Here is an 18,124-nt window from a genome sequence, read left to right as displayed (position 1 = left end):
TAGAGGAATAACAGTCTTTTCCCAAGAGGGTGTAAATAACTATTTCATTCATTTCATTCTTAAATCTACTTTTCATTCAAAAACATTTTGTTTGGCACAAACCATCTCCCAGCATGCCTGATCCCCGTATTCCTGCTCTCATTTTTGCTTTTCTCCATAGCACTTATCACCTTTCAACATGCTATACAATTCGCTTACTTGTTTTGTTGCCTGTCCCCCCTCACTAGAATATAAGCCCCATGTGGACAGGGATCTTCGAATTCTTTACTGACATAGTCTGGAAGTGCTTAGAACCTAAGTGCTCAAGAAATATTTGTTGAATTAAACTGATAAGACACCCTTATGCTTTAAATTAGCCATCACTGATTCAAATTCTTCCATCATAACCCCACATGTCCCTATCAACTATTTGTCACAGGTCCATACACCCAGGGACCTCTCAAAATTAACCTAGGGCAAAGTACATTAAATTTTAACTATGAAAAAGGCAGCCCAATGATAAGAGTAAGGATAACAGGACCTTTCATAAGCTGCTAAGGAAGGAGTACACATGACTACAGCCTACAAAGAGACACGGTCCCTTTGGCACACGGACACACACACACACACACACACACACACACACAAAACATACTTCTAGAAATCCAGCCTTTAAGAATCTTCCCACATATGCACCAAGAGGTTTCTAAAAGGATGTTCATTCCAGTATTATTTTTCATAGTGAAAAAATGGAAATATCCTCAACATCCATCAGTTAAGAAAAGAAAACAACACACGGGCCGTCCATCCTTGAGATGGCAGGGCAAAGGAATAAGTAGCTTTGTGTTTGCTAAAGTGCTAACAAGATGTTGTTAAGCTGAAATGGGCAACGCTGCAGACAAATATGCATAGTGAGGTCTCCATTTGTGTGTGTTTTTGAAACTATGTATTAGGATATACAGAAAAAGGTAAGGAGAATTCACACTCACCCTTAGCAGTGATTATCTCTGGGGAGTGAGATTAGAGAAGTCTAAGAAAATGAAAGTTTTGCTTTTTTGTGTACATCTTACTATTTCTTTGAAATAATACTCCCGGGGTGCCTGGGTGGTTCAGTTAGTTAAGCAACTGACTCTTGATTTTGCCTCAGGTCATGATCAGACGGTTTTTGGGTTCGAGCCCCACGTCAGGCTCCTCACTGGCAGCATGGAGTCTGCTTGGGATTCTTTTTCTCTCTCTCCTCTCTCTCTGCCCCTCCCCCAAGTGTTCCACCCCCCCCATCTGTCTCAAAATAGATAAACTTTTAAAAAATAAAAATAAAGTAAAACTCCTTCATATTGTGAGAATGTATTCCTATATAGATTCTGAGTTTATCTTTATTTCATTGTGACAGGCAGCTGGTACCAACTGCAGTTATTGACTTTGGTTCCCATGGAGAAGTCTGGAAACTATACTTACTCTTCATATATTTGAACCAATCAGTCATATATCTAAACCAATCTCTAACACTATTCTACTCACCTAACAGTTATTTATTTCCTTTATAGATCCTCACAACTCTACATGCCCTTTGCTTTCTACAAAACTTTCAATGTTGGGAAAAAAGAACTTGGCAAAGAGCGTCAAATACCACTCTCCAACTATTAGCCACAGTATTTGAACCTGAGAGAAAACGGGAATAGAAAACACTCTGGATTCAGCTGTAAAATTATGAAAATGGTACTAAGAAAATACCCCCCAAATAAAAAGCTTTATATATAATGATTTTACTGCAGCTGTATTTATAGTAAGGGAAAAGATAAAGCAATCGAAGTGCTTAAAATAGAGGCAGTTAACTCAAAGATAATATAACCACTCAATGGAATATCATACTGCCATTAAAAAGGAATGTGAAGGGGCGCCTGGGTGGCGCAGTCGGTTAAGCGTCCGACTTCAGCCAGGTCACGATCTCGCAGTCCGTGAGTTCGAGCCCCGCGTCAGGCTCTGGGCTGATGGCTCGGAGCCTGGAGCCTGTTTCCGATTCTGTGTCTCCCTCTCTCTCTGCCCCTCCCCCGTTCATGCTATGTGTCTCTCTGTCACAAAAATAAAAAAAAATAAATAAATAAATTAAAAAAAAAAAAAAAAAAAAAGGAATGTGAAGACTGTGCAACCAGATAGCATAGGTCTCTCTTAACCAGATAGCATATATTTTAGGCTTACAGGACATATGTTCTCTGTCACACCCACTTGACACTGCCATTGTAGCACAAAAGCAGCCATAGACGAAACGTGGCTGCATTCTAATAAAACATTATAAAGACAGGCAGCCAGCCATGGTCATAGTTTGTAGACTGATTTATTGACAGATAAAAAAGCAATGACAGTTATATTAAAAAAATGTGTACGGATATAGATTAGAACTTTTAAGGTTAATAGCACCCCCCAAATAAATAGGCACAACTGTCTCCAGGAATACAACCAGAGGGTCTCTGAAACTTCTTGGAAAACTCAGATGACCCTGGGACCTTACCTTTCATAAGTCGGCACATAAACTGGAGGAGGACATGTGCCCATAATATGCCCCTTCCCCATATATATGATAATTCCAATCACTCTTGGATCCTCCCACAGCCTTATGGGCCAGAACTCAAACAAATTCAGAAATTCCAATTCACAGTCAATTAAAATTAATGGAGTTTAAAAGCCAGGCACAGTATTAGGGTATCACCAACATAATCTCATTTCATGATTATTAGGCAGCAACCTCCACACCCTGATCAGCTCCCCACACAGTACCCTACACAAATGGGTTTTTAATGAATGTCTGCTGAGTGGTTTCATCATCTTAAGATGTAAGATGTAAGAGCAGAGTGCAAACATTAGGCAGCCATGAGCCTACTCTGTGTGTGGAAGTAGCTGGAAGAGGTTCTCTAGCTGCATCATAATGCTTGTCATGCTTGCTTATTACTCTCTTACCACAAGTGTCAGGTTCATCAGAGCCATCAGGACAATCTGCTTCCTCGTCACAGTACCAGTGTCTGGGGATACAACGTCCAGACGTGCATTTAAACTCTTCATTGTTGCATGTGTGAGTAGCTGGAGGATGAAAAGAAGGTAAAACCCAGGAGTAAAACGCAAGCTTGTTCCCATCATTCTTAACCATCTGCCTATATCTCTGAACTAAGTAACAGGTGCCAGGGAGGGAAGACTGAGGCCTGGGAAAAGGGTTTTTTATAAACTTTCCACAGGAAGGGACATGTAGGTGAGAAAGAGAAGACAGGCAATACTGCTTCAGTTTTCCAGAATTTTTCTTTCTAGATTCTAGAAACCCAAAAGTAAATTTTATTTGTTAAAATATCTGTTTGACACACGAAACCACAAATAATGTATAAGAAGACTTAGTTCTATGTTTTCTGCTGTAACCTAAAATGAAATAAATTCTGCTGAAATAATATTAAAAGCAAAAACAACATAAGACCATATCTGAGCTCACTACACACACATCCTTTGGCTGTGTTGAGACCATGGTTCTAAAAAGTTAGCACATCTGTGTTCTTATTCATCCTTGTTATATGGGACCTTTGAGTAAATGACTCTGCCTATGTTTGAATATTGATTCTTGTCTTGTGTAAACGTAGGTAACTCTAGTTCAGATGTATTTTCTAAATTGTTATGTGGGTACGAACTAGAATCAAGTCTTAGAAATCTTCTGGTCTACGAGGCTCCCTTGCTTTGATCCATAATATCTGATGATTTTCCAGGGGTAAAATTGATGAGGAAGCAGAGGTCCCTGAAAGGTCAGCCCTGTCTCCAATCTATGTGTCCCTGTCTGATGACTAAATCCTGAATTCTGCTTCCTCCTGCTGCTATTATACTACAACTGACACTCGCTTTCAGACTGTACCCTGGCCTGGAGAGAATTATTAAATTCTTAAATTATGCATCCATTTATAGTAACAGTTATCAAGCTTAAGAAAGGCCTTTTAAATCAGTCTACAAACCCAGGAAAAATATTTGAACCAAATTGCTAAATATGGAATAAAGATTTCTGAAACTCAAGCACATTAAAAAGACAGAAAAGGTATTTCATTTACTAATGGTGATTATAATCATATTAGGAGTAAATATAAGGACTTGACATACAAATTCTGCCTGGGGTTCCTGAAGTCAAAAGGCCCTCGTCTCTGGGAGAAATGGCTCTGCAACTGTAAAAGGTCAGGTGTCAGAGCAGTTCTCTGGAAAAAATATGTGGAGTAGGGCATCCAGCCAGAAAACAGAGAGTGGGACTGCCCCTCTCATCACATCCTAAAAGAACTGCCCACTGCATCTACCATTGAGGTCAATTTCCAGTGACAAAAAGCGCAAACACCCAGACCATATATCTATGTATTAGTGGAAGACATGCGTCACGGGAACCACAGAAAGAGAAACAAGGTTATCTTACCACAGAAAACAGGGCTTTCATCACTCATGTCTCCACAGTCATTGTCTTCGTCACACAAGTAAAAATGAGGAATGCAAATATTCGTAGTCTGACATTTTACATATCCAGGCAGGCAGGCACGTTCAGCTTAGAAAAGACAGCCAGGTAAATATTGGAACGTATCTACCACATATATATATAGCATTAACAATGTCCACAAAATAGAGCTATTGGACTCAAAATAGCTGGGAAGACTGAAAGGGGAGCAATTTTAAAGCTATCACGGAGGCAATAACCATGACACCATAGATTCTAGAGTAAAAAGAGGTATCTCTAGCTGGTAAGGGCAGGGGAGAAGAGAGCCCGCTTACTTTGTAGTAAACCATCTATTTTAATTATTTTAATTTTAATTATTTAGTTAACTCATCAACAAGAGTCTCAACTCTTGGTTAAATAAACTGTGGCATATCCACACAATGAGGTAATATGTAGCTGTAAAAAGGAATGAAGAAGAGCTCTATATATTGACAAGTAATGATGGTATGATCTCCAGCATATTTGTTAACAGTAAGAAAGCAAGATTCAAAACAGCAGGAAAAACAATATGTGTAAGAAAAACAATATGTGTGTGAGTGTGTGTGTGTGTGTGTGTGTGTGTGTGTGTGTGTGTGTAATAAGAGAGAGAGATGCTTATAATAAAAAACAATAATCAGTCCCTCCTCGAGGCATCCAAGATGCTGAAAGGAAAGATGGCTAAGGGGAAGAAGGTGGCCCAGCCCCTGCTGTTGTGAAGAAGGCCAAGAAGGTGGTTAATCCCTCGTTTCAGAAAAGTCCCAAGAATTTTGGCATCGGACAGGACATCCAGACCAAAAGGGACCTCAGTCAATTTGCCAAATGGCCTAGCTATATCCGGCTGCAGCAGCAAAGGGCTATTCTCTATAAACATCAAAAAGTGCCTCCCATGATTAACCAGTTTAACCAGGCTTTGGACAGCTACTCAACTGCTTAAGCTGGTCCACAAATACAGACCAGAGACAAAGCAAGAGAAGAAGCAGAGATTATTGGACCGGGCTGAGAAGAAAGCTGCCAACAAAGGGGATGTGCCCACTAAGAGGCTGCCTGTCCTTGGAGCTGGGGTTAATACTGTCACCACCTTGGTGGATAATAAGAAGGCTCAGCCAGTAGGGATTACACATGATGTGGATGCCATTGAATTGGTTGTCTTCCTGCCTACCCTGTGTCATAAGATGGGTTCCCTGCTGCATTATCATGGGGAAGGCCAGGCTGGGATGTCTGGTCCACACGACAACCTGCACCACTGTCAACGTCACACAGGTTAACTCAGAAGACAAAGGACCTCTGGTTAAGCTGGTGGAAGACATCAGGACCAATTATAATGACAGATGTAATGAGATCCACCATCACTGGGAAAGCAACATCCTGGGACCAAAGTCGATGGCTCAAGCTGGAAAAGGCAAAGGGGAAGGAACTGGCCATAAAACTGGCCTAAGTGGATGCTGTTATTTCTGCATTATAAAAGTAATAGAAAGTTCTCTTTCAGCCAGTGTCAAATAATAATAATAATAATATTATTATTATTAATAAAATAATGTTAAATTGAGAATACTTTAGAGTGAGTGGGGTGGAGAGAACAAGGAGGAAAGACTACTGTGAATGTACCTCATGATACAATTTTGACCATGAACCATGTACATTAGTTTGTATAAATAAAAACTAAGAAGTAAAAACAGAAGAAGGAAAGCAATTCCTAAAATTTGGAAACAGTAACATAAGCAAACACTGCATCAAGTTAATAGCATAACAATTCAGAGAAAAAAAATTCAAAGGACTTTAAAAACCAGTATTTGGGATACATATCCCTAACAGGACATAATCTAAGAACAAGAGGCATCTAAAATCTTAGATTATGATTAGATTTACTGGTAGTAGTATTATGTGTGTGGTTATTTTGAAATTATTATAGGCATTTTGAAATTATTGTAGAATAAAGCAATAAAGTAACTATGTTAATGTAATCAGAAACCAATTTTAAGCACAAGAGATAGGATTTATAAAATATAAGTTAAAAAACGTAATCTTAAATTAAAATATAATTTCTCCCTTAAAAATTATATTTCCTAGCTCTAGTACACTGAAAAGCCCAGGAAGCAATGAAAGCCAAATAGGGAAGGGCAACTCAACACTGTGGTAATTTCTAAATCTACAAAAAGGAATGAGGTCTCTTGGGATAAGTGGCTAATTCCAGGTCTGAGATAGGTTATGGACTGAATGGGCCATGTTAAAATAACAGAGGAACCAACTTAGCAGAGCTCCCACGGTAAGTACTTGGTGAACTTACCGCAATTTTTCTCATCTGATGTGTCATTATCATGGCAGTTGTTTATGCCATTGCAGACAAACTGAAGAGGAATACACCTTCTATTATTGCAAGTAAACTCTGAAGTGGCATTACAGTCCCTGAACAGGCACCCTGCCTCGTCACTGTTGTCACCGCAGTCATTGTAGTGATCACAGCGGTAATGATATTGGACGCATCGCCCATTGTCGCAGGTGAAGGCTGTCGGAGGGCAGGTATGAAATGCTAAAAGGAAGAAAAGACATTGACGAGACTTCTTGATTAAAGCATTCAACAAATTAGAGGGGTGCCTGGGTGGCTCAGTCAGTTAAGCGTCCGACTTTGGCTCAGGTCATGATCTCATGGTCCGTGAGTTCAAGCCCCGCATTGGGCTCTATGCTGACAGCTCAGAGCCTGGAGCCTGACTCAGATTCTGTGTCTCCCTCTCTCTCTGACCCTCCCCCATTCATGCTCTGTCTCTCTCTGTCTCAAAAATAAATAAATGTTTAAAAAAAACAATATATTATTTAGAAATTAGGAATCCTAATTTCTAGAAAAATACACTCAAATAAAATGGGTACTTTGAGCTTACCTTCTAAAGCAAAATAGGCTGCAAAATGGACTGTGTGCAAAATGAGGTAAACTTTAGATTAATCAAAACATATTGTGTATGTTTTTAAAGTAAATTAGTTATCTTAAGCAAACGTTATTCTCTGTCATCTCAATTTAAAATTTTACCTCAATCACAGAAAAGCATGCAAATACAATCTCTTTAGGGAAAATAAAACTCTCAGCCCCTACAGTCTATTGGGAAAAGGTAGCTACCTTCCAGTGTTTTACTCACCCCATTCACATGGAAGCTGAATACTGAATAATTTCAATAAATCATTAATGACCCTTCTGCTATGAAAATTAATAAAATGATAACAATCACCTAGTAGAGTTCTTAGTTCCATGCTAAGTCATGCTTCACATGCACCAAACCCCATGCTGTGTTTTTTATATATTGTCTGTCTCCTCACAAAAATCCTCCAGTTTCCAGAGGAGGTGTGTGAAGCTCAGAAGGGCTGGGTAACTTCTCCATGGCTTCACAGACTGTAAATGGCAGAGCTAGAATTTTATTCCAGCACCTTTGCTCTCAACCACGGAGGAAGTGCTTCCTACTGAAACATCATAAATTACTCCCTGGTGGATATACCAGCTTCTATGTGATGTAATAGTCTGCGTTCTCAGTTTTCAGTTTTAACAGGACACACTGGCACAAAATTGAAACCTACGCACACACAGAAAGATTCTGCACCAAAAACATGGCATAAAGACAAGTTTGCTTCCTAACGAAAGCTCTGAGAGTCCAACTCACCACAGACGATTTCCAGCTCATCACTGCCATCACCACAGTCATTATCGTTGTCACACTTCCATTGCTCTGAGATGCAGTGCCCATTGAGGCAGGTGAACTTGGAGCTATCACATCGTGTCCCATTGTCCACAATGCAGTACTTTTTGTTGTTGGCCAGATACCAGCGGCCCTCATGAGGACACTGGCACTCGGCACCATTTGGACCTGAAAAAAAGTTTCCGAAAAAGCAAAGGATTTGCTTATTTTCCCCTCCAGAATAGCAGTGGCAATATTTCTATATTAAATGCACTACAAGACAAGCCATAGAAACTCTTCCCATCAACTCTCAACTATATTCTGAGTCCTTTTTCCATGAAGAACAACCACCAATTCTAATAAATACAGCTAATTCACCTTAATCTTTAAACAATTAGCTCTTGCCTGCACTGACACAATAGAAATCATTCTCCCTTCTCAGCAAAATCTATACAGCAATAGTACCAAAAGATGCATCTTTCTATGAACCTGTTGCTATCTATAAAACACACTATGAAACACATAATATCACACTATAAAATATCAAACTATAATAGTACCTCCTACGTGGAAGAAGTAAATCCTTTCATAAGGGAGGTAAGCTCAGTAATATAATTTATTTTTTTTATAAAAGTTTGTTAAGTTTATTTATTCATTTTGAGAGAGAGAGAGAGAGAGAGAGAGCACAAGTGGGGAAGGGAAATAGAGAGAGGAACCCAAGCAGACTCTGCACTGTAAGCACAGAGCCCTATGTAGGCTTGGAACTCACAAACAGTGAGATCACGACCTGAGCCGAAGTAAGACAGGCGCCCCTCATTCATGGAATTTCTATTTAATTCATGAAGTTTGGCGGCCAAAGACTCCATGTTTCTACTTCCATCAACCTTGAGTTAAAATTGCCTTTTTTAAGAGGGCTCCATATCAAATAGAACCTATCAAAGTCTTCCTCTAAACATACAAACCCCTAAATCTATTTTATGAATTACCCTGAAATTAAGGAGAATTTTGATTTTCACCTCTTAGAGTTGAGTATCACTCAGCCTTCCCTACCAGTCATCAGCACTATTACACTACATGATTCAATCTTCATGGGCAGTGCCTTACCTGGTGCACAAATATGGCTGCAGCCTCCATTAAACTCACTGCAAGGATTGCTACACTGCTGTTGGTTCTTCACAATAACGCGAATACCATTAGGCCGGAAGGGAAAACTCATGGTCATTGCCATCTGACCTGACCCATCATATTTGTTAGCTCGGTAAATTTTTTTTGTGTTCCAGTCAGTCCAATAAATGTACTGGCCATAGAGAGTCAAGCTAAAAGGATGAAAGGCTCTGTTGACAATGACCTCACGCTGTGTGCCCGTCAGAGTACTGCGCTCAATCTTCTGCCTAAAATAAAGCAAGAAACATGTTGCAATCCAGAAATAAGAAGTTCCTCAAATGGCAACCCAATGCTAACCATTCCAACCATTCCTTTACACAAGCCCCCAGCTTTCTTTTCAAGGGTAGCATAAGGCAGGAAAAAAAGTTTCATCCAATGATGGAAGGTCTTGGTTTGCTTATGAAACAAGGGCCTGTATAAATCACTGATCTCCAAACATTAATATAGCCTATAAGTGAGCCTACACAGGGAACCAGGCTGAAATTAGGAACAGGAGAATATTATGAAATAATACATGCAAAGCACAGAATTCAATGTTTAGTATATATTTAGTACATATGTTTAGACATATTAGTCACTCAATGAAATGTGAATTACTTATTCCTTCCTACTCCCTTAATGACCGTTTCAATTTGACATGTACCTAGTCCTTTGAGGTATTTACCTAAAATGATCCAAACTTAGACACTTAAACATCACTGCTTGCTTCAAATGAGAAGATAAAGAAAAGATGAGATTGTTAGGTGCTTAGTGTCACAAGACCAAAATCTTAAGAAAATAAGCAAAATAAGTTAAGATTTCTGACACAGAAACACAGAAACACTTGGTTAGAATTGACCAAGGTTTATAAGAAAACATTGCAAAATTGGCTGAGAAAAACCTATCTGAGAAGATAACCAATAGTCAAAGACTAAAGGAAAATGTTTTTAACAAGATATGGAAGACTAAAGCCTAGAGGAAACTTAATATCAACGTGCATTTAAAAGTCATTCATATTTTATAATAGTTACATGGGGCCTGGAGATTATAAATTGAGTGATTATATTTGTAATTATAATTGAAATTAACTCATCTTGTAATGTGTCTTTAGATGCTTTCTAGTTCATAATTATTCAATCTCATGATAGACCAATTTTCACAGGTACATTCATCAAGCTGATACATAGTTCATAAAACTGTGACTCTACATTTTGGCCATGTCTATTTGGCATATTATATTTTCATCATATTATGCAAATCCTTCCTTTAGAAGTAGAAACAAGAAGTCTTATCAACACGCACAAGAATAATGAAAGACACATACAGACTGGCATCTGCCCAGTAGAGAAGGTCATTCTCGTAGTCCAGAGTGAGCCCATTGGGCCAGACCAGGCTGCTGTTCACAATAGGTACCCGGAAATTTCCTCCCAGTGTGGCTCTCTCAATTTTGGCATTGGTACCCCAGTCAGTCCAGTACATGTACCTAGTCATCCAAAAGGAGTCATAATTAATTCACCACAAGGAAGCTCACAATAATTAAAAAGGTTAAAAGAATGGCGGTCTTCTTTACCTGCAAATTTGACATTAATATGGCAAATGAAACCCACTCCATTCTCACCCACACAACTTGCCTAAAAGGGATTTACTGAGTCAGAACATTGATTCCTGATGAGCGGCCAGCCTTTCCAGCATCAACAGGAGTTACTTCCTAGTCAAAATCATTCATGCTTTTTCACACTTGAATATACAGCTATAGTGTTTCAAGCCAATAAAATGTTGGCTGTCTAGGAACATAATATAATTTCAGGCCCCACTCCCTCCAGAAATAAACATACAGAAATATGATAAACGAGACCATAGCATACCCTCGACAAGGATCTAAAACAATTGCTCTTGGCTTTGAAACGTGGGCTATCACAGTGCGCTTAGACCCATCCTCGGCCATTGAGTTAATTGTCTCATTGGCGTAGTCACTGTAATATATTCTTCTATTGATCCAGTCAAAGGCAATGCCATCAGGATTCCCTCTACCTGGACATATACCAATAAACACACACAAAGGTATTAGAATCTCAAAAAGCATTTTAGAACCTCTAGGTCATCCACATGTGTTGATTACACTGTGTCAATTTCCAATATAAGCTGCTCCTGAAGTGCTCTTACCTGAAATAATGGCAGTGGAAGACCTGGTCCCTGAATTTAGATTGACATACGAAATCCGACCGTTTCCAGATCCTAAAGATTGTGTGAAGTAGATTCTGTTACTTATGTCATCATAGGCCAGGTCTACAGCAACTCTTTCCACACTTATTGGTTGGAAAGGTGGGCTATGATCCTCAGGGTCCAAGTGTAAGCTTCTCAAGGTATTTTCCAAGGCAAAGATGAGGAAATTTTCTGTTGGAATGGCACAGCTCTTGCCATCACCTTCTAGGGTTCCAAACGCACAGCCACATTTAGGGGTGTCCAATCCAGGGAGAGCAAAGCAGAAATGGGTGCATCCACCATTATTTTCCAAGCAAGGGTTGTGGTTGACCTCAGCTGGTGACCGGGGCTGAACACTCTGGTCAAAAATGGTTACATCTCTTAGCCAGTTGATATTGTCCCTTATCACTGTTGGTGATTCATTGCTGTTTGGTTCCTTGCTAGCTTGGAAGATTTTTTTTAAATTTCTGTCTACCCATATGATAGAATTTCCAAAAACAGTGATGGCATAAGGAGTTGGATAACGACTGCCATAACGAATCACTTCAGACACCCCTGCCTCAATACCAATCCTTGCAATTATATCTAAAGAATCATCAACCCAATAAACATAGCGATTGCTATGGTCTACTGCCAACCCCCGTGGTGTGACAATGCCTTCTGATACAAGCACAGTTCGATTAGTGCAATCAAGAAAAGAACGTTCAATCTTTGGGCTTTGCCCATAGTCAGCCCAGAAGAGATATCTGTTCTTGGGGTCTACAACAATATCCCTGGGTCTATCCACTGTGGCTTTAAGGAGAATACGGCGGTAGGTGGTGTTGATCCGCAGAACTTCTATCAGTGTTTCAGACACGAAAGCATTGGTGAAATAAAGGTTTCCTGCAGGAAAATCAAAGAGCATGCTGGTAAGTGCAAAACCAAGAAGGAAAAAGAGGGTACCTTTCAAATTCAGAACAAAATATATAAGGTTGAGGTTTGGATCAGTAAATGTTATCTTTTCCAAGATAATAACTATTTATTAAAGAAATTGTTTCTTCAAATTTAAAGAGACAGTGCCTACCTTCAGCTTCTAAAGCAGATTGGAATTTATAGCAAACGTGATAACCCACTTTCTACTGAAAAATATATTTTTCAGAACGTGCAACTGAATGTTTAACACCTAAATCTCCAAAGACTCTAATACATATTATCATGACATATCTTCTACTCCCAACATGAGGAAAGGAGTAAAGAGGGAAAGCCAGCAGTTTCTGACATTATCAATGTCATCAAGTGCTCTTTGTGCTTAGAATTAACATGAGTTAATAGTATACTCTAACCAGTGTAGCAGTTTTCATCACATGGACCTTCTACAGCCATCAAAACAAAAACCCATTTGTCTTTTGACATTACAAAACAATGTAAATGCTAGAAAGAAACAATGCTGTGGGGGGGCGCCTGGGTGGCTCAATCAGTTGGGGGCTCTGACTTCGGCTCAGGTCATGATCTCACAGTTCATGGTTCAAGCCCCACGTCAGGCTCTCTGCTGACAGCTCAGAGCCTGGAGCTTGCTTCAGACTCTGTGTCTCCCTCTCTCTCTGCCCCTCCCCTGCTCATGCTCTGTCTCTCTGTCTCTGTTTCTCTCTCTCAAAAATAAAAATTGAAAAATAAATTAAAGAAAAAAACCCCACAATGGTGTGAAGGCAGTATGAGTAGATAGTGATCCCATATTGATTCCATGTAGTCAAAAGCCTATTGTTGAACTGTCAATTCTGCTACCAAGGAACATCTATTTTGTTCCTAGGTCTGAATCAAAATTGCTCGGGAGAAATCAGGCCAATATGCAATATGTTACTGATCTACTCTTTGTATATTTAAATCCTTCAATCCAGGCTTGGCAAATTTTTTCCAAAAAGGGCCAAGATAGTAAATATTTCAGGCATTATAGAGCACATGGTTTCTTTCACAAGTACTCAGGTCTGCCACTGTAAACACAAAAAGCAGCCATAGACAATACATTAGCAAATAGGCACAGTTGTGTCTCAGTAAAACTTTACTTACAAAAACAGGCATAATCAAAAGGTACAAATTTCCAGTTATAAAAAAATAAGTACTAAGGATGTACAACATAAAAGCTATAGTCAACACTGCTGTATGGTATATATTAAAGTATTTAAGAGAGTAAATCCTAAGAGTTCTCATTACAAGAAGAAATATTTTTTTCTTCTTCTTTCCTTTTTACTGTATCTATATGAGATGATGGATGTTAGCTGCACCTATTGTGAATTATTGTGCACAATATGTGAAAATCAAACTATCATGCTTTATGCCTGAACCTTATACAGTGATGTATATCAATTATTTCTGAATAAAACTGTGGAACTAAAAACAGCCAGTGGGCTGCATTTGGCCCATCGGCCATAGACTGTTGACACTATACTCTCAAAAGTAATATAGGAATTTGTAATCAGAAATGGGATTTAGGAACCCAATTAAACCCTTATCTAACCATACTATGATATTTACTATTTACAATAAACTCTTATTAGAGTACTTAGATTTTCATAATATATTTTAATATTTTTAAGTGCTGTCTACTTACCCAACTTGATTAACACACAATGATACCAATTTTTTATAGAATAGGATCATATTCTAAAAATTATAATACATTTAATACATTTGTTTCTCAGCATATCATTAAACAAAAATTAATTTAAAATTTAATTTAAAAGTAAGTACATGATGCCTGAAACTAATATTACACTGTGTGTTAACTAACTGGAATTTAAATAAAAACTTTAAAAAATAATAAAATAAAAAGCAGCAGGTGATTTTGCTATATGCAAGAGTGGGAAAATGTCAAGTCACATGTGAGGATAGTTACCAACCAATTCAATGTCAGCATATCAAAGGAGAGACAAGGGTTATGATCAGGCAGGGGTTGAAGAGAGCTTCAACAATGGCTAACGAGGGAATAAGTCAGTGATGAGGGGTCCTGTTACCACCTGAAGATCATATTTACATTCTTAGAGTTGTTTAGAATATTAATAAGTGTATGTTATGTATTTCATTATAAAAAATAAAATAAATTTCAATAAAATTAAAACAGAGAAAGTGCCTAATAATCAAAGGGTTTTAACACATTAATAAGAGGAAGCAATCAAGAATTTGTCAGTTAAAATTGCTCAGCTTTGGGACGCATGGGTGGCTAAGTCAGTTAAGCATCCAACTTCAGCTCAGGTCATGATCTCGAGGTTTGTGGGTTCGAGCTCAGAGCCTGGAGCCTGCTTTGGATTCTGTGTCTCCCTCTCTCTCTGCCCCTCTCCCACTCGTGCTCCCTCTCTCTCTCTCTCTCAAAAATAAATAAACATTAAAAAAAATTTCTTTAATAAAATTGTTCAGCTTTGAAATAAATGATTGTCATTTTATGGTTCACATAGTTTAATATCCTTATTTAATACCCTAAATTTTCATTTAGATATTTCTAATTTAGAAATTAGGTGCTAATCTAAGTGTGAAAAAAAATCAACATAATTTTTCTAATCATTTTGCCTACAGTTCTGATGATGTTGATAATAGAAGAAAATGTATTAGCTGTTATGAATTTGTCCACGGAAGTACCTTATAATTAACTTAATAAAAGTATAGCTTAGTCTAAAAGCATAATTCAATTTATCTTAAATAATACTAATAATTCTCTAGAAAAATATTTTTGTAGTGCATACGGTGTTAGATTAAACTTTCTGGCATAAAACAAGACGATAGAGATGCAAACACAAAAAGAGACTTCTCAATAAAATCACTATATGGCTTACCTACCTGCTACCCAATCCACTGCAATACCCCGAACTCCATTTTCTCCTATTCCTTGTGTAACAATGTTTGTAAAAGAAGACCCGTCAGGTCTGATTCTACGGATTGCATTATAAGATGTGACAGAACTGCTAAAATCACACCAATAAATAAAGCCAGAGAATACATCAACATCCACATGCAATGCATTTCGTCCTGAAACATTTAAGAAAAGATCATTAAACAGTACTCTGGATCGAACTAGAACTTTAAAATGCTTGCCCTCCCTCTCACACCATCATTTCCAACCCCCTTCTCTGACTGTGCCCCCCACTGCAAAATAAAACTGTTTCCTAGTTGCAATGAGCACACCTACCACCCAGATCGTGGTTTCTAAAAACCATCTCCCACGATAAGAAACACTGGCTTCCGGGAGAAATAGCTGATTATAAGTTTGGGAATGGAAAGTATAAGATAAGCCTAGAACACCTTCTTATACACAGAAGCAAGGAAACACTCAAACACTAATGAGATCATGACATCATACAGGTAGCCATTTTAAGAGGTTTTACCTGGACACAATGAATTCAATGGAGCATCAAGAGTAATTGTGGTAAACATTTATAATATATTGAATTGAAAAAAAAATAAAGTAAAAACTTGAGTCCATGATTACATTCTACACCTGAAACTAGTAACACTAAATGTATGTGCAGGTGTACATACACATACAGACTGAGAGTTCAAATGTGCTGAAATATTAACTATTTTTGTATCCAGGTGAAGGGTATAAGGATGTTCACTGTACCTTTCTTTCAACTTTCCTGTGTTTAAAAACTTTCAAAATAAAAGTTATGAAAAAATTAATTGATTTTATACTATCTTTAGAAGATGGTAACTTAGATCCATAACTTTTTAGATATGAGTACACAGCGCTCGCTTCGGCAGCACAAATACTCCCTGACTTCTTACACTATATACTCTGCCACCTCTTCTGACCATCCACCCCTCCATTCCCTTCACTCTTTTTCTTCCCTTTTTATCTTTTATTTCTATCATTATCCTGTGGCACACTCCTTATGATGCGAGTAGACATTTAGTTCCCCCTGTGGTAACACACACCTAGAAATCTCTTGATTCATCTAGAAAGCAAGTGATTATTTTCTATGTTCACTGTATATAAGCATAAAGCAAAAATACAGTTACTAAGGAGATACTAATGCTGTCAACTTATTTCAACTCCTCAAACAGATATTAACAAATCAGATTATGGACTACTTCATTACTATTCTAAGTAGCATAATCTTGACCCTAAATCTCCATTAACTGTTCTTCTAAACACCAACTCTGATTACTTCTTGCAATCTCATGCTACATTCTATCTTTCTCTAGTCCTGTCATTCTCAGTGTGGTCCACGGACCAGTGACATCAGATGACCTGGGAACTTGTTAGGAATGTAGATTCTCTGGCCCTACCCCAACTTACTAAATGCAATAGTCTGGAGATGGGGTCCAGACCTGGTTTTAACAAGCTCTCCAATTCTGATGCACACTAATGTCTAAGAACTATTCAAGGCAGAGCCAGTTTATTTCAGGAGAGAACCTCATTACATGCTGGATCCAAACGTGAAGAAATGCTTTATGGCACCAAGAATTCAACATGGCACAAGACAGAGTGAAATCTTACTTATATTGGAGTTGGCATACCTTGCCCTGCCACTGGCACCATGGCTTCTGAATGATCCGAAAATTGCAAGCTAAAGCCTCTGATTGTCGACAGCATTGAAACAACAAGGAAAGAACTATATGGAGAGCAGGTCCGATTATCAGGATTGAGTTTCAAGCCACTGGCACAGGCACATGAGAACAATCCTCCCGGTATAGGCAGGCAAATCTGCTGACAGGCATTCACATTGTTGCTACAGCCATTGAAGGATGTGCCTAAATGAAATCAAAATTAGTTTGTAACTTTTGACCTCACATATTTGCCACTCCATCTCAAATACTTTATACTGGGTCATCAAATAATTAATAATAAATAATTAATAATTAATCAATAACACAATACCTGGGTTAACAACATAAAAACAGCATTGAATCAACTACAGCTTATACAACTAATGCATAAAGGTACCACAACCATTATTTAATAGAGATTAGAGGATCAATGGTTTTTCTTCCACAAATCATATAGGAATTAGAAGAATTAGAGAGGTCAGTATGCAAATTCTAATTTTCTTCACCCTTTCGACCTATGTACTGGCATTTAAAATTACATCCGTTTAATTATATGATCAACAATGTGATGGGCATTTGATTTAGAATATATTAAATAATAACATTTAAAGGTTTTTTCCCATGCAATAAAAACAAACGCCAAGTAGCAAACCTAGGTTATAGACAGCAAACAAACCGTTTAATAAACTTCAGTTACAGACTAAAAGCTGTAAAATATGTCAAAACGTTAAAAAATCACCTCTAGATCATAATGCTAATCTAAGGGGCAAATCAAAAATTACATTATCTATGAAAAAAATGTTGAAATCAGAAAGTATTCCTTTTAAGATTAAAAATTCTATCCTGTTAACATTTTCCTAGCAGGTATCCAACAAATGTTTACTGACCACCTTCAATGTGCCAGCAACTTGTCTAGTTACTGTATATAGAGCAAGAAACAGGATAGACAAAATGCCTGTCCTTAGGGAGGTTACATTCTTTTACATTTTTTTTTAATGTGTATTTATTTTTGAGAGAGGGAGACAGAGTGTGAGGGGGCGAGGGGCAGAGAGAGAAGGAGACACAGAATCGGAAGCAGGCTCCAAGGCTCTGAGCTGTCAGCACACAGCCGGACGCAGGGCTCAAACTCACGAGATCATGACCTCAGCCCAAGTCA

General features: G+C 38.2%; 1 protein-coding gene across 3 annotated transcripts in view; it reads right to left on the bottom strand.

Moving 5' to 3' along the window:
- LRP2 (LDL receptor related protein 2) overlaps positions 1-18,124 on the bottom strand; it is a 199,159-nt gene that overhangs the window by 55,878 nt on the left and 125,157 nt on the right. For all 3 annotated transcript variants that reach the window (XM_058714866.1, XM_058714867.1, XM_058714868.1), the window contains 10 exons: positions 16,939-17,172; positions 15,259-15,447; positions 11,416-12,336; positions 11,118-11,283; positions 10,577-10,735; positions 9,214-9,500; positions 8,095-8,298; positions 6,738-6,980; positions 4,400-4,525; positions 2,932-3,051 (listed from right to left, as the gene is read on the bottom strand). In XM_058714866.1, the coding sequence (XP_058570849.1) occupies positions 2,932-3,051; positions 4,400-4,525; positions 6,738-6,980; positions 8,095-8,298; positions 9,214-9,500; positions 10,577-10,735; positions 11,118-11,283; positions 11,416-12,336; positions 15,259-15,447; positions 16,939-17,172 (2,649 nt within the window). The remainder of the gene's footprint in view (positions 1-2,931; positions 3,052-4,399; positions 4,526-6,737; positions 6,981-8,094; positions 8,299-9,213; positions 9,501-10,576; positions 10,736-11,117; positions 11,284-11,415; positions 12,337-15,258; positions 15,448-16,938; positions 17,173-18,124) is intronic.

This window comes from Neofelis nebulosa, chromosome 2 (genome assembly GCF_028018385.1).
Source record: "Neofelis nebulosa isolate mNeoNeb1 chromosome 2, mNeoNeb1.pri, whole genome shotgun sequence".
Classification (NCBI taxonomy): domain Eukaryota; kingdom Metazoa; phylum Chordata; class Mammalia; order Carnivora; family Felidae; genus Neofelis; species Neofelis nebulosa.
Note: the sequence above shows the minus strand (reverse complement) of the source record. Positions and strands in the feature narration are given on the sequence as shown.